Source organism: Rhinolophus sinicus, chromosome 7 (assembly GCF_057876585.1).
Source record: "Rhinolophus sinicus isolate RSI-liver-muscle chromosome 7, RSI-T2T, whole genome shotgun sequence".
In the NCBI taxonomy this organism is placed as follows: Eukaryota; Metazoa; Chordata; class Mammalia; order Chiroptera; family Rhinolophidae; genus Rhinolophus; species Rhinolophus sinicus.
Window position 1 is genome coordinate 38,878,420 of NC_142507.1, and position 22,842 is coordinate 38,901,261.

The following is a 22,842-nucleotide window of genomic DNA, read 5'->3' on the forward strand; positions in this document are numbered from 1 at the left end:
CTATTCTGATACAGATAATTTTATAGAATCACATAATTAGGTATATTAACAATACAACTAATCAAAAATTATTTTTCTCAACTAATCAAAAATGCATTTTTTAATGCATTCTATAACTCTATTTCCTATCTGATTTTCTTTAAATCAGACATTTTCACTTAACCCATCTTCTCACCAATCGTTCCAGCACATACATTTAAGTAATACTTGTTCGTTCCATATTTCATAAATACATATACTTTTAAATAATATTTGATCATTCCATAAAGTCTTTGACTACTATTATTTAAAGTTATTTTTATCACTATTGCAGATTTTCAGCCTATTCATTTAGAAAAACCTTGACTATTATAAGTATGTTTTTATAAGAAAGAGTATTCAGCTAACTTTTCTATGCCTTAGTTTCCTCATTAATAAATACAGAGTTTCCTCAGTAGTACAGAGGAGCAATTTTTATAATTTCTGTCTAACATTCTTTAAAAAAAAAAATCTAAACACCTTTTCCTCCTTTGAAAAATTCAGCTTATTATTACACAGCCACTCTCAACCAAGCTTGATTTGAGTCCATATGTTATCATTAAATATGCTTCGCTTCAGTAAATTAACCAAAGTTAAAAGAATCTCCCAGAAAAGAAGCAAATTTTTAGAAAGAAAGGTGAGTACTTAGATTTTTTTTTTTGGTCAGAAATCCTGCCCGTAAATATCAAAAGGGGTTCATGTTTGCCTTAATATATTTTAGGGATAACTTAACTTGAATAATGTGCTCCTTCTAGTTTAGTCACAAAATGAGGCAAAAACAGAACCTACAAAATTAATAAAGAAATTGTAAGCAATTATATTATCTAGGTATATACATTTTTCATTTTGCAACTTTATAATTTTGTCTACAACTATTACCATTTTACTCTTACCATTTAGAGAGTAATTTTTATAAAGTAGATGGTTAAGCATAAATTATGAAGTAGATTGTCACCTTAAGATATCAATAAACTTAATTCAAAACTTATAGACAATTTTGTGAAAATGTCTATAATTAACTAAATGAATATATATGCACTACCTAAACTGAGGCTCCCTGTATAAAATTTGCAGGAAGATGCTTCTAATAAAGTACCTATTTTTCTTTATTGTTTCTCTATTAGAGACTTTGTCAATTTTGACATGAAAAATAAGTGGAAAGACAATATTAATAACCCTAGTGGACACTGCATTTCTTATCAAAAGTGTATCTGATCTTTTAACTGATTTCTGATTAAGTAACCACAGGGACAAACTTGATCTCTTTGCAAAGATGGATTAGCACATACTCTGGAAGCCAGCACCATTTCACCTGCTGATCCCGGGCACTCAGAACAACACTCCAGCAGGGCTCACTACCAATTGCTGACAAGCTTTGAAAGTTTCTCATAAAATTAATCAACTTTTTGCAAGAACAATATTGGTTTAGCCACCAAAGGTTGAATAACATTTTAATTAGTAAAAAATAATTCAATTAGATATTTTTCTCAGTACTCAAGTACAGCTTAACTCATTTTTAAAACTCTTAAAATCATCTATCTTAACACAATCACAGAATAGAATCCAGGTAAATCTTAGCTCATGATAATAAATAATGAGCTAATGGAGAGAAATCCATAAATTTCTGAGGTAAAACATTTATGTTAACCATAGGCAACTATATGAAACATAAAATTTAAGTTAATGCAAATAAATATATTATAAAAATAACACTCTTTTATGCTAAATCGTAATAAATACTAATAATTTTGAATAAGTATGTTAAAGATTACCAAATTATAGAGTTTAGATTTGTGAAGTAAAATAATATGACTGTGTGAGATCATAAATTTTCTTTTAATCCATTCACTCCAAGAACTTTTCTCTCTAAGGTTAGATGCTTAAGGATCCTAACTATACTTTCTTTAGAGTCTAATGTATTATGAACTCATAACTTTTTAAGGCTTTAATATTTTTAATCCCAGAAATATAAATTATAGATGAAAATAAGCTGTGTTAAATTATCTTTGGGTATAGCAATCAAATCACACCACTGCATCTCAATTAAATCAATACATTATAGCATAATGCTAATATATAACACCTTTACCTAGAAACTGGAATAAAATCTTACGCATTGTTTTTTCCAAATCTAAAGGCTAGCATGAGAACTAGACACTGGGTTCATTTCTCCCTTGTGTGATGATCCAGGCCAGTGTTCCTTTTAAGCATTAATATACCTTTATTTCCTTTCAGAAGTTTGTTAAGTCATAAAAATGCCTACAAGTAGGTTTAAGTAAATATCAAGCTTCCCACTAAGCAACAAGCACCTAGGAACTTGTTGAACGAATACCAAATCTTACAATATCACTATCTAAACAATCATAGAACTTTCAAGACATTTTATCAGAAAGGGCAAACAGAAACAACATGTGGTCCTTAACACATTGCTGTTTCTCACATTATTTGGCTTTATAATAACAGAGAAGGTTCTTTTTCCATCATTTATTTGATGCAGTGCTAGGATATTTGTTTAAAAGTGGTTAAGGTATGTAGCTAAATTGAAAAGAGAAAATTATACCTTACAAGGGTAGAAGTTTGATCTTTCTTAGATATCCTTAGAACTTTAAGAAAAAGAAACATAACTCTCTTCAGTGAAGTTATCCCTGAATGCCTGCAATGTGTCTCTTCAGTTAACATTTTATCTTTCATTGAAGAAAGTCTGAGTTTCTATATTTCAAAACAAATAGCTGCCACTATGATACTTTTGTCCACATATGTGTGTGGCATGCGGAAAAAGAAATGGTATATCTGTTCCACCGTAAATGAATGTCCTTTTTCCAGCATCACTGTAGTTAAGATTTTAAGAGGCCTCATTTGCTAAGGCTGATAACTTGGATTCCAAAGAATCAACAAAACCAGCAGAGGGCAGAACTGCTGACAGAATTGACCAATCCAGCTGGTGACCAGGTACCAAAGGTAAAATGCAAACTTTTGATGGATTCCGCTTTCAAAAAGACTACTATTTATCCTTTAAAATGTAGAAATGAATGAATCGACATAATTAGCATGACTTATTTCAAAATTCAAATATAGTCCTCATGAGGCTGTTTTCACCAGAAAAAGTCACCCAGAGGAATGATCCAGCGCGGCCTGCTACTCAGGAAGGTGAAGGCCAGTGAGTGTGGGGAAGGAATACAGACCTGGTTTCGCAGAGTTCGGCCTCCGGGAGCGCTAACTCCCATTAGGGAGAACTCAGATCTTGGCATCTACCAGGGCCAGACTCAGGTTTCTGCTAAAGCCTGCGCATTTGGAGTTGAAAATTTCTTTCTACCTCATCCAATCCTCGCCACCCTCCTTCTTACCCCCACTGCTCTGTGCACTTTTAACAAAGCTTGCTTTTCTACTCTGAGCTGTTTGGGCTCCCTTAACTCCAAAGTCGTTCTCCCGCCAGCCGTGTCTACAGCACCTAACGGACCGCTCCAGCCAGATGCCTTTGCGGGAAAGGGCGGGGGTAGGGGAGGGAGGAGGCGGAGGGAGGAGTGCAGTCGCTCTCCCTCCATGGGTACTGACAGGGCTGCAGTCTTCCGAACAGGTCTGGTCATTGAATATTTGGTGGTGCCACGTAGGAACTTTTCCTTACCTCTCTCCTCCCACCCCACCCCGGCCCCCTCCCCTTCCCTTCCAATCCCTATTCCTCCTCTCCCACCTCATTTGCTTGGCCAGTTTCATCATTCTCCGTGAGAACTGCACGTCCAACCTGCAAGAAGGTGGGGGGCGGGGGTCATAGTGGGGCGGAGGGAACTGAAATGCAGGGAAAAGTGTTTCCCCTATCTTCAACCCGGGCCTTACAACCTGCCAAGTTTTTTCCACTTAAAATCTCTTCAAAATGCCACACAAAGTGTTCTCAGTCTTCTAGATTCATCCCCCCTGCTTTCTCTTATATCCCTAAAAGTAAAACAGCCTGTTTCTCACTTTATTCCAGACAAAGAACTTTATCAAGGTTCATTTTATACCCTTTCTCTATATTTTCTCCTCAGTTCACCCTTAAAAAAGATATTTCCATTAGCTAGAATCAGAAGAAACGAGAAAATGTGTTAAAGGGCAGGCTAAGGACTGATCCTCAAACAAAAGCTTTGTACAACTGCCCTTGTGTTCAAGGTAATATTTTTCCTCTTTTCAAAGACGCTTGAAAGTGGTGAGGGACATTTCAGCAGGCTCTGTGCCTGACAGATCTTTTTTCCTGCCACCTCTTCTCCCATTACTGTCCCGCCTACATCCATCTCTCTCTCCAGTCTTCACTTCCAACCTGGTGGCAGCTGCAATCTGGATTTTATTTAAGATAATTGTTGTTGTTGTTTTCTTTTTCTGGCGGGGGGGGGCATGAGGGGGAGGGGCACCGAATTAGAAAGAAGGACGGCAATCTCCCACCTCCCCAAGTCCATTTTTTCTTACCTCCTCTGACCTCTTTAGCCTGGAAGAGGAAAGTCAATGCGAGGGTTGTTACGGTGAGATCCCAGAGCCACCGTTTCGTTTTCCACCTAGAGGACCACCGCTCCATCTCCGAGCCCCGCACTCACAACTGTGAACTCAACCCACGAAATTGCGATGGCAGACCAACTTCGTCCCTTCCAAGGTATCGTCGGGGATGTTTGCTACACAGCCATTGCGGAAGGAGGGGGGTAAAAAATCAAATGGCTTTTTCTTTTAAATTTGATGGTTTGCTTCCTTCCTGTCTCTCGCCCCCTCCTCTCCCTCTCGGTTGGCCCCGCCGTCCGGGACCCTCCGATCCGTCCTCTGTGGGGCCCTGCCTTCAGACTGAAGGCAGATGAGGGGCTTCAACCAAAAATCTGAGAGGACTGCGTGCTCCTAAAGGCTTCATGCCATCAGTGGGCCGGACGAGAGGCTCTGGGCAGCCCCCTCCCCCGCCCACTCCCCTCCCGCGCCCCCCTTCCCCGGGGCGAAACTGACAAGCCGGCTGAGGGTCAGACCCAATCACACGCCTCGCGGGCGGCCCCGAGCCCGCCCCCCTTTCCCTCTGCCCAAGAATCAGGACTTCGGGCAAGCCCAGCCCACCTACCAGCCCCCATCTCCCCACTCCTCTCCTCCCTCTTTTCCAACCCCAATACGCGAGAAGAAATGGGAGGGAGTTACGGGGGACGCGTGCTTGGCTCCTGCACTTTGGGAATGAAAGGAATTGCAGGAGAGCTCCGGAGCCCACAAAGTTTTCAAGGAGCTTCTGTATTGAATAAAAACGGCTACTTGTCTACTTGCACCGGTCTGTTAGCCACTCGTTCGTCGGCGGGGGAGGGGAGGATCCCAGCGACTGATCCGCCACACCGCTGGAGTCCTGGGCTGGCAGCCGTAACCTTATCCTTCTGCAAAAATCTGCTTCTTATAGCAGAAGTGGAAACAGCGGACTCATTGCTCTGCTTGCTCCGAAAAGCATTTTTTTTTTTTTAAACCGGGAATTAGAAGAAAGGGATAAAGGTGAGATGGAGGGACCCAAAAGGTCAACACCTATGGTTTTATAGAGAAGCTCTCCTTTGAGATCTGAAGCTGACAGGTTTTTCTCTTAAATGTTTAAATGTTGCATTAGTGTCATTGAGAGTCTCATCTCTTAGAGCTGAACTGTACTCTGAGGCAGAAGGATTAAGAAATGCATAGGAGCTGACATTAAAGGGATGAGTAATTTAATTTTCCAGCTGATTCTGTCCTAATCCCGGATGAGAGGGTACAGTCAGTGGGAGGAGAAAAGACAAGGAAAGCAACTAGCAGAGATCTCCAAGCGTCTGTAGGCCCACAGCTCATAAAGGGCCTCAAGAGCTGAAAACATGGTCCACGCCACAGTGAAAATAACGAGCGGCAGGTTCAACTCCTTCTATACCCTTCCTCAGAATAATCCACTTACACGTGGAATACAGATTCCCTGGTCACTTTTTCCACGTTTGAATCATTCCCTCCTGTTGGCTCCTTTTCATTTCTTAATATTTCCTTTGGTGTCTCTCTCAAAAATGTTCAGAGAAGGACAGAGCCCAGCAAGGTGCCAGGACACATCAGATGCCCAACAGAGATGTGTTGAATGAATGAATACATTTTCCTGTTGACCAAGACTGGAAGCTTTAGCCAGGACCTATGCTGAGTAATTAAGATATTTCAGTACTTAAGAGTTCTCAGTTAAGTTTATGATGTGCACATGTCCACCAATCTTTAGGAACCCAATTGTCTATTAGTTATACAATTATACCTCATGACCCATCAGATTAATTAGATACTCTATTTCTGTAGTTTAAGCGTTGGAAGGTGTCAGAGACTAGATTGAGGCCAAAGATGGAATTGTTTAACAACATATATGAGAAGCATATAAAATGAGGAAAGCAACTAAAAATACCTTCAACATGATCCATCACTCTCTGTGACAAAGAACCATTCCCATATTAATCTTATATTTTAGGTAACAGGTAAAAAGTATACTTCATGTTAGCAATGCTGCTGGCAGAATGTTTGAGACACCTATATATCACCTACAGAGAAGTATCACCAACCAGCTTTTCAGATGACAACCTCAGGTTGTTAATAAAATTTGATAAAATAATTCAGTATATTGTGTTTTAACATGGAATGTACAACTACAAATTAAGAACTTTATGGAGAAAATATAGGTCAATTTACCATCTTCATTATCCTTCATATTTTCAAAATGAAAAACCACTTTTTTTCAGTTACCACACTTTTTTGAAACCTGATTTTTCTGTCCAATTCTTTGTATATTTTTAAAGTTATTCTATAGGTCACCTCTTAAATGTAAAATAGTGAAATTAATACAAAGTTTAGAAATACGTATTTGCGAGGCTTCCAGAATCCTAGACCAATGCAATACCTAGAGAGAGTTACAGCGCTTCCAGAAACATATAAAAATGGTATTCCAAATTATTTCTCAATAGCTCTCATGATTTATTGAGAATTTCATGACCTGATACTGTTCTAGAAGGTGAGAAATGATGCAGTCAGTCTAGCAAGCCCCACCTTCTAGTCACATCTCAGGCCTTCTCACTGCGGTGAAAGGGTCCTTTCAGGCAGTGTCTTGGGTAAGTAGAGTTATTACTACCTTTTGCTCTCTGTACTCTGCGGTCTGAATTCCTCTGGCCACCGCCCAGCTAGGCATAACCTGGGTCTGAATTAATGCCTCTGGAAGGAAATATAGTAGATTCATAGTAAGCGATGTTAATGTCTAACCCCTCTGTCTTGTAGCTAGCAGCCAGATCTACAGCCTCCGAGGAACCCACCCATGCAATTACAGGAGGTGAATTTAGTGAAAGGACGGATACTACTAAATGATACACTGAGCACAAGGAAGCCAGAAGAGACCTCACAACCATTGACTTTGCATGGAATAACTTCCAGGGGCATTGTTTCTACACTATCTGTCCGCCAGTCCTTGCTAACTGTTTATACATAAATTCAAAACACAAAAGTATGTGATATTTTTCTTGACATAGTCTTTAATTCGAAGCACAATTAGCTATATGGCATTTCTTATCATGTCACATTAAAAACAATGTTTAAAGATATTTGTTCAGCTTTGGAGAATTTGTTCTGATTGCAATCCTTTCAAAAACAAGATGGAAACAGTTTATAGGACAAAATAATCACTTTCTTGGTAGCAGTATTTTAAATTGAGTTGTCCACATTGGCTTGTCAGAGAAACTGAGGTAATAATTTGATAATTGATCGGGAGGTCAGTGTAGGGAAACTTAAATGTTCTGGACAATCTGTAGAGTTCATAAAGCTTTATTAAACATTGTGAAAACCTCATGGATCTCCCTTCGCTCATCTCTAGAAATTGGGGGATACAGAATCTGAAGCAATGTTTTAAATAGTGAGACCTCGATGAGACTCAAACCAAACTGAGACTAAAGAAACTTTGTCCATAGTTAGATGCCCCTAATACAAAGATTAACAGAGTATTGGAGCCAGAGAGAACTCTATAATAAGACATAAATTACTACAGGTATCATTAGGGGAAAGAAAAAAATAGATTTAGATAGATGAATCACCTTTTAAATCATTTGGCATTTATTTCTCTTTTCTCATATTTTATGTATCATCTCTGAGTTGGCTCCTTCAACACATTAACAGACCAAACTTTTCATCTAAAGATTCTGTTTATACGTTATTTTTGTATGTTATATATAGACATTTTCTTCAAACACTTGACTATAGTATGACTAAACCATTGCATTAAATTTGACGTATTGAATAAGAAATAGTTATGGGGGTGGGGAACTCTTACACACATCAGAAATACTTAAAATAGTTCAAAGAAAATTGCTGTTGAATGTAATCCCTCTGTTACTGGGCCTAATGGTTTGTCTTTCTTGCCCTTTTCTGAACTTAGGTCAATTATTTTAAAAATGAAATGACTAAGCAGTTTGACAGTTATTTTACAGTTTTTCTAATACATCAGTGGCTAGAAATTAGTTTCTGTTTAAAAGGGAGTTAGTCTTTCTTACCTCACAAATGGACCATTGTATTGTAGAAATTGGGGGTAAGGAAGGGGCAGAGAAACTTATTTCCATAGTTTACCCTAGCCCACAAGTTACTCCACAGTGATGATTAGATATTTTTTGCACCTTTACTGTGAAACAACATACAGAACTTCAGAGGAATCCAAATTTAGACCAATTTCCATGATAAAACAGAATTCTTAGATGGGAAGTTTGGTCTGTTGAAGTGTTGAAGGAGCCATCTCAGAGATGCCAGACCCTTACGTTTAAAAGAGCCTAAAGTAAAATCAAGACTAAATGAACCCCAAACCAGCAAGGAATATGACCTTGTACACTCAGGTACATCTCTCTTAAAAATACCCTTTAATTAGCTATACTTACAGGAGGCTATCATAGACTTTTCTACTAATTGTCCAAAGATGGAAGGGAGGAAGAGAACAGAATAATTCAGGGTAAAATCTTAGATATTTTTTGGATTTTGGTCAAGACATTTTTACTCTCTGTATCATTTGTTCTCCTTAATTGAGTAGATTTGCATTTACTAAGCTCCTTTGTGTCGGCAAAAATATAACAAGACTTTTTACAAATTGGTATAGAACAGCATCAACATCTTTATCAGTAGAAGTAGAAGATGGAATTTTAAACATTTTGGTGAACCGCATGTCATGGCCAAAAGAAAAACCACATCAATAATAGATCCCAGTGATGTTTCACTGCATATGACATCCCAACTATAATTTGAGTAGTAATTGTCTTAATTCACACTGGCTGTTACTAATAAAATAAGCTTGCAGAAGGTAAGTATTTTAGCTACTTTATTAGCCACTTTAAAGGGATTATTTACTCTTAAGAAGTTACTCATAACAATTTTACAAAATTTTAAAAATTGATTTTGGTAGTTAAATGATAGTATGCAAATAGTTTTTCTTTGACACTTTTTATTTCATAATATAACTAATAAAAGGAAACAAAATGACTAATATCCTTGCACTTTCTAAAATAAGTAGAATCCTCTTTTCTACATTTACCATATCTTCACAGATTGACCTACCCCAATGGCACTGGTCAGTATTCTTGACTTAAAATAAATATTATTTCCAGACAACCATATGTAATCTGTTTTGTGCCTCTGCCATTGGTACCAATTCATTTAATTCTGAAACCAAATGCTTGTGCTTCAAAAATCTGAAGACTCACACAAAACAGATTTCTGAATTATATGCAATATTTCTGTTATTTTTATATAACAGTCTTATACATTCTCTTGATGCCACAACAAATACAAAATATAAAAGTTAAGGCTGGTGAATATGGTTAAATATCAAGATAGATCTGATTTCTAAAACATCTGGAATGAATAACTCCAACTTAATTTGTTTTGCAGATTCTCAGTGTTTAATAACCTTCCCAATATTATATTTTCTGCCAGTACCGGTATGGTCAAATTATTGCACATTTAAATGCTGAATAAACAATAGATCCTATTTCAAAAGCTTTTACAATCTAATCTATAAAAACTGGAAAATCACATATGGATTTAAATGGTTGCAAAAGAAACAATATTTAATATGAGCATATACTTTTAATCGTAAAATAATTTTGTCACTATAATAAGACCTTTTTTATTTAAAATACTTACTGGGTTTGTTTTGTTAGTCTTCATAACATCTTCATGAGGTAAGAATGTGGTAATTTTAATAGTTTCATTTTAAGGATGAGTTTAGGGGCACTCAAACTTCAAACTAGGAATACAGAAACAGAATATGTGAGAAACATTTGATTTTCACATTTTTGCTCTCATTATTAATTCTTTATAAGTAATGAGATTTTAGAATTTTTTTTGTATTTTATAGTAAGCACATTTCTTTATAGATTAATTATTAAAATGAATGAGATCCCCAGTACAAGCAATCTTAAACTAAGGAAAGGTAATGTCAGTGACTATATTTATAGCCTTTAAAAATTCTATAAATCTAATTAAAGAATTACATCTTTGAATACATTTCTAAGAAATTTTTAAAAACCTGTTTTTAAAGATAAATAAATGAAGATGTATTATTTTTATCCCAATGCCAACCTTCAGGTTTCACCCTATTCTGGGATTTTGAGATTATTTTTAATTTTATATGCTTCTGCAAAAAGAAAATACTGCTGAAGTTAATCTCAACTCAGTCATTTTATGCTTCCCAAGAAGAAAAAGAAAAAAAAAAGGCATTCAATATGTTAAAGAGAAGAAATATAATCGTAATTATATCAATATTTTTCCATACTATCCAAAATATTTCTTTTTATAAAGACTGTTAAATATAAACAACATTTGCTAAATCATATGAAAAGTGAATTAAAGAGTACAAGTAGAGATATTAATATTTATATAACAAATATTAGAACCATTAAATTATTACTCCTCTCTACATAATTGAACTATGACAGTAGAATTCAGAGAAAATTTTACTACACTGGCAAATTTGATACAAATTGTTATTTTACTCTCCAAAGCGGCATTTTAGGGATGATATACAGCTGTATGACATAGATATACCAATATATGCCTGTCTGTCACTAACAAAAGAAGTAATAACAAGCCAAGCTTAGCCACTTTTTATTTACAAATATAAGAGGCAAGGATAACTTCAAATGGGACAACAATAATCTGCTTTGGTTTTATTGATAAGGAATTAAGATAATTTTGAAAGAAAAAAATATTTATTAGTCTGTTTAGGTTGGTACAATAAAAATACCATAGACTGGGTGCCTTTTAAATGACAGAAATGTATTTCTCACTGCTCTGGAGGTTGGAAAGTCTAAAATCAAGGTGCCAGCAGATTCGGAATCTGCTGAGGGTCCACTTCCTAGTTCATAGACAGTTGTCTTTTAACAAAGAGAAACCTGGGTTGAGAGTCTTCGTTATAGGAGACCTGTTCTTGACTGTATGGCTGGCTTGAGGTGCATCACTTTGAATTATAACACACTCATTGGTGACCTCAGGGCAAGTGCTTTTGCAGGATCTCTTAGTGAGGATTTACGATTTAGTGAGGATGCAAGGCAGAAGGGGCGAGGTAGTTCTCTGGAGACTCATAAAAGGACTCTAATCCCGTGATTAATTGCAGGGTTTTAAAAATAGTTTAGAAAAGGTACTAAACAAATAGCCTTCAATAAACAAAATCCTGAGGAGGGTAAAAATCTTATTTACAGAGTTGCTGCTTTACAATATACAAAATTTCCAATTTTCAACTAATCCCATGATTAGTGCCCTTATAAACAGGCTCCACCTTCATGACCTAATCACCTCACAAAGACCCCACCTCCAAATACCATCACATTGGGGATTAGGTTTAAATATATAAATTTTGAGGAAACACAATATTCAGTTTATAGCTAATGTCATTTACTACACCTAACAGATAGCACAGTAAACTAGTCAGATTTTGGTTTATGTAAAATATCCTGTAGCACATGTATCAAGCAAATTAATTGAAATCCATATTTACTGCTTTTGAATGGTGAGCCTTACTAATGACAATCTTAAAGCTATTTCAATTTTCTAGGCGTGGTAAATTAATTCCTCCATTATTGGAAGAAAAATCTCAGTTTTGTGAATGATATTTAACTTCTAAACTACTTTTAACATTTCAAGTTTAATAGTTAAAGACAAAAACTCAAAGATCAGAGGATGTCAGCAAAAATGGCAGAGGAGGCAGATTGAAGCATGGGTCTTTCTACAGAAATACAGAAAAATCAAGCAAAATGGTTAGAATTAACTTTGTTAAAACTGTGAAAACTAAGGTTTACAGAAAAAAGAGAACACTGAATCAAGAAAATGGTGACATAAGATGGTAGGAAAGATTTATGGCATTTTTATTTGCCTTTGTCCCACCCTCCCCTTGCTGGTCTCAAAGACCACAAGCTACATTCCCATTATGTGATCCTGGTGTCAGGCCGAAAGAGCAAAGCAGACTTTATTCTCAAAGAATTCTTATTTGTCTAGGAGCTAACTGAAAGGCTAATGAAAGGTACTTGTTTTCATTTTGATTAACTCAGAACTCACACTGGTCAGAAAAGCAGCAGACATTCCTGAACCACATTGCAAGGCAAAATAACAACCTGAAGATTCCTGGGGCAAAAGTTTAAGGTTGAGGCACACAACAGACTGCCGAAAGCCTGAGAGGAAAATCTGAGGAAAGAGTCTCTTTGGGACATTAGGACTTTCAAAAGCATATTTGTATATGGCAGAAATTTGAAAGCCAATGCACATGCTCAGGGCAAGACACATGCTCAGTAAATACCTGAGAAGACTCTTATAATTAACCTCTAGCTGATCTCTAGGCTTGGTGCAAGCAGGAAGTGAAAGCTAAGGTAGAGCATTAATGGTCAGGCTAAGCAGTGAAGACAGAGCAAGCATAGACACAATCTGTAAAGCCTGGCACAGGTGGCTTTTACAAATTACATTTTTCCCTTCTTTCTCTCTTTCCCTCTGGTGATCGCTCTTTCTCTTTCCCCCACCCCCTCCATTTCTGGCTTTTCAGGAAATCCCTGTTGAAACACTAGGTGAACACATGCTAAACAGAGACTTAAGAGACCACACACGGAAAAGTTGCAGAGTTTTAAAAATAGTTTTCAAAATGCACTAAAGAAATAGCTAAAATTTTTCAGAAATAAAAACCCTGAGAAGTGTAAAAAATATGATTTACAGAGTTGCCACATCATAATATACAAAATTTCCAATTTTCAACAAGAATTATAAAGCATGCCAAGTAACAAAAAGGTATGTGTCAGTCACAGAGGAAATAAACAGAAACTGTGACTGAGGAAGCACTGACATGGCACTTATTAGACAAAGACTTGAAATCAATTTTAATACGTGAATGAAATGTCTTAATTATGCAAGAAGAGCTAAAGGAAACTATAGAGAACAACTAACAGAAATCAGAATAGTGATGATGAAAAAGTAGAGAATATGAACAGAGATAGAAATTTAAAAAAAAATAACCAAACAGAGATTCTAAAGCTGAAAGGCACAATAACTGTAATGAAAAACTTACTAGAGCATTTCATTATCATATTTGTGCAGGCAGGAAAAAGGATCCATGAAGTTGAAGATAGGTTAGTTGAACTTATCCAGTTTCAGCAACAAAAAGAATGAAGAAAGATGAACAGAACATAAGACAATTTTGGGACACGATCAAGTGTGGCAATGAATGCATAATGGAAATTCTAGTAGGAAAGAGAGAGAAAAAGATGAGAAAAATATTTGAAGAAATAATGGGTGGAAGCTCCCTAAATTTCATAAAATGCATGAATCTGCACATTCAAGAAATTCAACAAACTACAAGAACACAGGCAAAAAGATCAACAGTGAACCTTATAATAAAACAGTTGAAAACTGAAGACAAATAGAAATTCTTAAATGCATCAAGAGGCAAGTGGCCTGTCATACACAAGGGATCCTTAATAAGATCAACAGCATATTTCTCATCTGAAACCATGAAGACTAGCTGGGAGTGGGGCTATACATACATATATACATACATACATACATACATACATACATACATACATGTAATCCCCATAACCAACATTGATTTCTCACGTTCTCACAGTTCTGGAAGCTGGAAAGTTTAAGAGCAAGGTTGCAGGTCTGATGTCTGCTGAGATCTTATATCCTTGTGTGCAGCTAGCCATCTTCTTGTTGCATCCTTGCATGGCAGAGAGGGGAAAAAAATGTCCTTGTGTTCTCTTCTTATAACAGCACTAATCCCATTCTAGAGGGCTCCACACTCATGACCTAATTACTTCCTAAAGGTCCCACCTCCTATTATTATCACATTGGGGGCTGGGAGTTCAACATATGAAAACTGGGGGGGTGATACACATTCAGTCCATAACTGATGGGGAAAGGACATTACATGAAAACAGTAACCAAAAGAGAGATGGAATGGCTCTACTATTACCAGACACAATAAACTATAAGCCAAAAAATGTTGCAAGAGACAAAGGAAAATATTATGTTGACAAAATGGTCAATTCATCAAGAAGATATAATACTTACATACATACAAACCAAACAGCAGAGCCTCAACACACATGATACTAATAGTGACATAATTGAAGGAAGAAATAGACAATCCTGCAATAATAGATGGAGACCTCAATAACCCATTTTTAATAATAGATTGAACAACTAGACAAAGGATCAAAATGAAATAGAGGGCTTGACCAACATTATAAACCCACTAGGTCTAACAGACATATATAGAACACTACTCAGCAAAAGAAGATACATTTTCAAATGTACATGGAGCATTCTCCAGGATAAACCATTTTTTAGGCCACAAAGCAAGTCTCAATAAATTTTAAAAGACCAACAACATACAAAGTACAAAGTATCTTCTTTGACCACAACGGAATGAAGCTAGAAATCAGCAAAAAAAGGAAAACGGAAAATTCACAAATGTGTGGAAATTGAACAACACATTCTTAAACAACCATTGAATCAAAGACAAAATCACAGGGAAATTAGAAAATATCCCTTATGAATATAGATGCAAAATTTCTCAACAAAATACCAGCAAACTTAATCCCATAGTATATTGAAAAATTTATGCACAATAATCCACTGGATTTATCCTTACAATATGAGTGTGGCTAACTTAAATACATCAATTAAATGTAATAAACCATATTAGTAGATTAAAAGAAAAAATATCTCTTGATTATCTCAATTGACAGAAAAAGCATTTAACAAAATTCATAATTTTATTATAAAAACACTCAGAAAACTGGGAATAAAGGGGAACTTCTTAAACCTGATTAAGGGCATGTATGGAAAACACACAGCAAACAGCATATTAAATGGTGAAAGACTAAAAGATTTCTCTCTAACATCAGGAACAAAACAAGAATGTCTGCTTTCACTGAAGCTATACAACATTTTATAGGAATTTAAATGTTACCAGAGCAACTAGGCAATAAAATATGATATAAAGTAAAATAAAAGACATCCAAATTGGAAAGAAAGAAGTAAAAGTATTTTTCTTCACAGATAATTCTATACATAAAAAAATCCTAAAGAATCTACAAAGAAACTATGAGAACTACAAATGAATTCAATAAATTTTCAGGGTCCAAGATCAACAAATATAAATCAGTTGTGATTCTGTACTCCAGCCATGAACAATCCAAAAAGGAAATAAATAAAAAAATTCAATTACAATGACATCCAAAGAATTAAATACCTAAGAATAATTTTAACTAAGGAGATGATAAAGAGTTGAATACTAAAAACTACAATATTTTGTACTTTTCTAAAAGGAATTAAAGAAAATATACATAAATATAAAGATATACAATGTCAAGGACAGGAATACAATATTTTCAAGATAAAAATGTTATCCAAAGTAATCTATAGATTTACTGTAATCCTTATCAAAAGTCCAATGACCCTTTTTGTAGAAATGGAGAAGTTGGTCCTCAAATTCATATAGAATTGCAAGGGACTTATATAACCAAAACAATATTATAAAAGCAGAGTTGGATGACTCATACTTCTTAATTTCAAAACTTACTACAAAACTACAGTTAGTCAAAACAATGTGATACTTGTAAAATCATAGACATGTTGACCAATGGAGTAAAATTGAAGTCCAGAAATAAACTCATATGTCTATGGCAAATTGATTTTGACAAAGGTGTCCAGACCCTTCAATGGGGAGAAAACAGTCTCTTCAACAAATGGTGCTCGAACAACTAAACATCCAGATGTGAAATAATAATAATAATAATAATAATAATAATAATAATTACTTTGGACCCCTACCTCATACCATATACAAATATTAGCTCAAATGGATCAACTAAATATGAGATCTAAAATCGTATAAATCTCTTAGATGAAAACAAGGGTAAATATTCATGATTTGGCCAATGGATTTTTAGCTATGACACCAAAAGAGTGAACAACAAAAGAAAAAATAGATAAATTAGATTTCATAAAACAAAAGTTTTATCCCTCAAAAGACACATTATAAAGAAAGTAAAAAGACAACCTGCAGAATGAAATAAAATATCTTCAAACATTTATATGATAAGGGCCTGGTATAGAATATACAAAGATCTCTTACACCTCAACAACAAAGACAAAAAAAAAAAAAATTAAAAATGGAAAAACAATTTAAGTAGCCATTTCTTCCAAGAATATATACAAATGGCCAACAAGCACATGAACAGTGCTTAACATCATCAGTCATTAAGGAAATGCAAGTCAAAACTATAATGAATATTGCTTCACAACTACTAGAATGGTATGATAATAAAAACAAAAAACAACAAGTGTTGGTGACAATGTGGGGTAATTGGACGAACCCTTATATTTTGCTGGTGGGAATGTTAACTTTTTTAGCTACTGTGGAAAATAGTAGCTAAACTATAGTAGTTTAACACAGGGTTCCCACATGATCCTGCAAGTCCATGCAAAAGATTTGAAACAAGTGCTATGACAAATACATGTACACATATGTTTATAGCAGCACAGTAGCCAAATGGTAGAAATAACCTAAATGTCTATCAACAGATAAATGGATAAACAAATTGTGATATATATGTAAAATGGAATTTTATTCAGCTGTACAAAGGAATGGATTACTGATATATAACAGCAATATAGATGAATTTTAGAAACATGCTAAGTGAAAGAAAATAAATGTAAAAGTTCTCATATTGTGTAATTAAATTATATGATATACCTAGAATAGTTAAATCAATAGAGCCAGAAACATATTTATGGTTGTCATGGGCTTGGGAGAAAGAAGAATGAGGAATAACTGCTTAAGGAATATGGGATGCCCTTTTGGGGTGAGGAAAATAGTTTGGAGCTATATAGAAGTGCTGGTTGCACAATAGTGTGATTGTACTAAATGCCACTGAATTGTTCAGTTTAAAATGGTTCATTCTATATTGTATAAATATTGCTTCAATTTAAAACAATTTCATACCACTGGATAAATTTTTTTTTCTTCTTGCAATAGCAAAAATGGCTCTAATTATACTAGTAAAACAATATGGCACAAAGCTAAAGTGTACTTATTTAGCAGCAAGTACTTTAGATGAAACAGAAAATATTGCCAAAGATTTGGAGATCAAAATTCAAACAAATTGCATACCACCAGAGGATTTCTGTTGAAAAAAAGTACAGATGTTTCTAACATTTCTCAGGTTATGATTTTGGTAGAATCTGCTTCAATAATAAAACAAAAAATACTATTTTTGTGTGTGTGGTCAATAAAAGAAAGATGTACTAGAGATGATGTAAAATAATCCTTTATAAAACTAGTGTTTCTTGGAAACACATTGTAAGTATAAACCATTTTAAGTGTGCCTGCTTTGAAAACAATAAAAATGATTTTGAAGTTAGGTTCAGTGATATTACTACATGAAATACTTGTTTCCAAAAAGTATTGATAGAGAAACCACTGCAGTTAAGCAGTTGTAGATAAAAAGTCACAAAGATGTCATCAGTGGGGGTAATTTCATTTAATAGACTTAAAATACAGTGGACTGCAGAATATGCATCTTGTCCTCTCCTTTGCTTGCGATGTATGCAAAGCAAATGTTTTGACTCGTCTAAGCACAGAGGGTAAGAAAACAATAGATCACCTCTTTTTATAAATAAAGTTTTATTAGAACACACAAAAACATATTGAATTTTTATACTTAATGATGCAATTAGGAAGGATCATGAAAAATATCTGGTGGCAAAATATTTAAGAGAGTAGAAAATACAATTAAAATTATACGTTTTTCTTTTATCTTCCCACAAAAAATTTTTCTAAATTTACTGAACTTTTTTGATGATAAGTGACAGTATTGATCAATCTAGTAAATAATTTAATCAATATTTGTACACTGAAATATCCATTCAAGTTAAAGATGACATTTTAGCAATGACAAAGAAAGCAATAGCTTTTGAAAAGAAAATTGTGCTACTAAGAGTGTTTTGAAAGTGTTTCTGTCGTTATACAATTAATGCCGAAAACCACCGGTGCTACCTACAAAACTTTCATGCCTGCACTTATCAAAAATGAAAACTTTTTTTAGTTGTCTAAAACCTTTTAAGTAAAAGTTTTCAGTGAATTTGGAACCACTATTAAAAATATAGACATGCAACACTTTCTGAAATTTGCAAGAACATTGCTGAGTTCAAGAAAAATAATTACCTAAGTTTAGAATTGAAGGGTAAATATCATTATTTATTGCTGAGAGTAGATTCTTTCCACTTACAGCATTAGAAATAAAGCATCAAGATAAATTAAATATAGAACCACATCTTTTATGTTTTATACAGCAACTTTTGATTGTAAAGTCAAGATTTTTAAAAACAATGAATCCTTTCCTATCATATGTCTCTCACTGACAATCTTTAAATAAATCCATTCCTATCATATGTCTCTCACTGACAATTTTTTTTCACATTTTCATGTTAAAGAGACCAAATATCAATATAATCAAAGGAAGAAAATAAATCTTCAGTAACTGACCCAAAATAAATCTCTAGTAACTGGCCCAAAAGAAATGGAGATTTGTAAATTACCTGATAAACAATTCAAATGAATTGCCTAAAAGAAGCTCAGTGAGTTATAAGAGAATACTGATAGACAAGTGAAATCAGACAAATAATACCTGAGCAAAATGAGAATATCAACAGAGACATAAACAATAATAAAGAACCAAACACAAATCTTGGAACTGAAAAATACAATTAAAACAAAAAACTTTACTATAGGAGTTCAACAATGGACTGGAACAAGCAGAAGAAAATATCAGCAGGCTTGAAAGCAGGTCATTTAAAATTATCTAGTCAGAGGAACAAAAGAAGAAAAAAGGATAGAAAAGAGTTAAGAACCTAAAGGATTTATGAGATTGATCAAGTGAACTTATATACACATTATAGTATTCCCAGAAGGATAAGAGAGAAATATAAAGGGAGAGTAATTTTATTTAAGGGAACAATAGATTTTTAAAAATCCCTAAATCTGGGGAGAGAAATAGACATCCAGATTCATGAAGCTCAAGTAGACCAAATTTAGAGTTCTACACTGAAATACATTAAATCAAATTGTCAAAAATCAGAGAGGGGGGGCAGCTGGATGGCTTAGTTGTTTAGAGTGCAAGCTCTCAACAACAAGGTTGCTGGTTCAATTCCCACATGGGATGATGGGCTGCACTTCCTGAAACTAAAGATTGAAAGCGGTGACTGGACTTGGAGCTGAGCTGTGCCCTCCACAACTAGATTGAAGGACAATGACTTGGAGCTGACGGGCCCTGGAGAAATGCACTGTTTCCCAATATTCCCCAATTAAAAAAAAAAATAAATCACAGAGAGAGAATTTTTAAAGCAGCAAGAAAAATGTGACTCAGTATGTACAAAGGAACCCTTATAAGCCTGTTCATAGTTTTCTCAGCAGAAACCTTTCTGGCCAGCAGAGTTGAATTATATATTTACAGTGTTGAAAGAAAAAAACTGCCAACCAAAGTTACTATACCTGGCAAAGCTGTTCTTCAGCAATGAAGAAATAAATACTCTCAGACAAACAAAAGCTGACGGAGTTCATCACCACTAGACCTGCCTTACATGAAATGCTAAAGGAAGTTCTTCAAGTTGAAACAAAAGGACGCTAATTATTAACATGAAAACATCTGAAAGTATAAACTCACCAGTAAAGGCAAGTATATGTATCATCAACTCAGAATGCTCCAATACTTTAATGGTGTTGCTTAAGTCACTCTAGTATAAAAGATAAAAAATATAAAATGATTAGGATAATTATAGCAACAAAAGTTACTTAATGGATATACAATATAAGGATAAATAACATCAATGACATAATGTTTGTAATTTTGGAGAGTAAAAGTGCAGTTTTTGTATGCGAGTATAGTTAAGTTGTCATTGGCTTAAAGGAGTGTTATAAACATGAGATGATTTATTTAACTCCCATGCGTGATATTGTGATTTATAATAACTATATATTTGGTTTTCATCCCTGTTTCAGGCACAGACTTCCTAAAACCTTTGGAATTTCCCAGTGATGAGCCCATAAATGTCTTTTGGTATGTTAATGAGGCGACTATGGGAATTCCCCTAAGAATGAGGGCTGCTTGTCAGAAGCAAACTATGTGATTAGAGGATTGGAATTATAGGATTCCACCCCCGCTTCCACCACACCCCCATCTATCGAGAGAAAGACTGAAGATTGAGTTCAGACGTCGAAAGGGTAGATCTCATATTTTGTTCTTAAAACAAAAACAAAAAAGCAAAGGGACACAAGAAATATTTTGGAGGTCATGGATACATTAAACGTGTAAATTTTTGTATATTAAGTATGCCTTAACAAAGCTGAAAAAGTATAATATGAAGGAAATTTACATTATGAAATAAGAAAATAAAATTTGTGTAGCCTACATTTAGTCCATTTTTCTAAATTTATTTTGTATATATTTTAATATGTTTATATAGAATACATAAATATATAGTCTTAAGATTTATGTATGTATATACGAGGTCAGACAATTAAGTTCACGAACTTTCCACCGTGCACTTACGTATACTAATACAGCTCAGCAAAGATCAATTTCTAAGGCAGTCACTCAGCTGAGAACACTCCCAACAACTTGGAGAATGAGCGTCTCAATCCTAAAGGAATCACTCACATGACACACTATTGTATCTTCTACAACCCATCTCTTGAGCAACTTGAATGTTCTTTTTTTCATATAAGTTCCAAAAAGAGCTGCTCCAGCATCTTAGCCAGTATGTTTTAGAAGGGAAAACTGCTATGCTACATCTCAAGGTTGGAACTCATTTTCTTCTTCCTTTACTGCCAATTTTGATGGACTAGGTGGCATACCCAGTACCATAATTTAGACACTCGTCTCTGTGGGTTCTGATCCCCTCATCACCATGCCCTTTTTAGGCCATAATTGATGCACTTGTCTATTTATAATAAAGATAGAGCAAAGTGGTACCAAGAGACTGTCTAGTGGCTCACCTGATGTCAAATATAGTCTCTCTTGCTCCACTGCATAGCAGCAGCCCTACCTTCTCTTGGTAAGTAGAATCAATTTATTTCTGACAAAATGGTAACCCTTTTCTAAGCTTTCTACTCTCTCAGAAGGAGGAGGCAGAAGTAATGGGGCAGCAGCCATAGATTATTTATGACACTTTTATTCCACCTCTTGTTGGGAGCAGCGTGTATTTGAAAACTAGGATATCTCGTCTTAGAGCTCCGGCTTATTGAGCCAAGGAGCACAAATTCCCCACATGAGTCCCTGTGTGGTAAGTTGTAATTGGAGTGGTAATGGCAAGTGGAGGCCCTCCTACTTTTGACCTTAGTTTCCCCTCCATACCCAGGTACTCTACTTACCAGTGACAGAATCATATGCTAGTTGTTGACTTACTGTGTATAACGTATTCTGAAATGTATTCTGCATTCTCAATCCATGCAGATAGCATCCCCAAGTTGGTGCCTCAGTTGTTACCCTCACAAGACTATTTCATTACTCTCTCAGGCCAGCAACTTCAATGCAATATGTGATAGAACTAGTGGATTTCATTACCATTTGTTCATTGTTAAACTCCGTTTGCTGATATAAAGTGGATTTCTTGGTGTGAGATAATGTTATGTACACTGTGTTGGCAGATCAAACATGCCATAAACTGGCTGAGGCCACATAGGCAGGAAAGATAAACTCATACCGATGAATATGAATCTGTCCACAGAATGTCCTTAGGTGTGATAATACTAAATATTGTAGCATGTGAAAAAGAACAATTTATGCTGCGTTTCTTAGAAATGAAAATGACATTTTCACTGGAAGAACATGGTACTGTCATTCCAAATTTTTGAAGAGCTCTTCCAGAGACTTGTATAATAGAATAGAAACTGTGGTACTCAGGAAAGCTTCCTGCTTAAGTGAATGCCAATATTTATTTATGTTTTTCATGTATTCATATTAACATTCAAATATAATAATAGTATATAATCTATAATAATTTATTTAATATGTGTGTTTAATATGTACATGTAAGATTTATATGTATATCTATGTCATGTCTCCCCAATGGAATAAATGCTCCCTAATTAAAGGAAATGCACATAACCCAAACAACCTAAAATTACTAAGTACCATGTACTATAGAAGTGATCATTAAGTCTTTGTAGATATGATAATAATTCTTCCAAATTATAAAGCAGACACTTAGTTAACTTATGATTTTCAGATGACTATTACTTAAGAAGTAGCTGTGATCAGTCTGCCACTTTGAATACGGGGTAACAAGAAACAC

General features: G+C 34.9%; 1 protein-coding gene and 1 long non-coding RNA gene across 6 annotated transcripts in view; one reads left to right on the plus strand and one right to left on the minus strand.

Moving 5' to 3' along the window:
- The window catches only part of COL11A1 (collagen type XI alpha 1 chain), a 199,717-nt gene extending 195,125 nt beyond the window's left edge, over positions 1 to 4,592 (minus strand). For all 5 annotated transcript variants that reach the window (XM_088799462.1, XM_074318647.2, XM_074318650.2 and 2 more), the window contains exon 1: positions 4,453 to 4,592. In XM_088799462.1, the coding sequence (XP_088655588.1) occupies positions 4,453 to 4,558 (106 nt within the window). In that variant the 5' untranslated portion in view covers positions 4,559 to 4,592. The remainder of the gene's footprint in view (positions 1 to 4,452) is intronic.
- On the plus strand, positions 4,494 to 7,568 carry LOC141568505 (uncharacterized). The gene is made up of 2 exons (XR_012491659.2): positions 4,494 to 4,633; positions 7,249 to 7,568. It is a non-coding gene; the product is annotated as an uncharacterized LOC141568505 (long non-coding RNA).
- Positions 7,569 to 22,842: the final 15,274 nt, after the last annotated feature.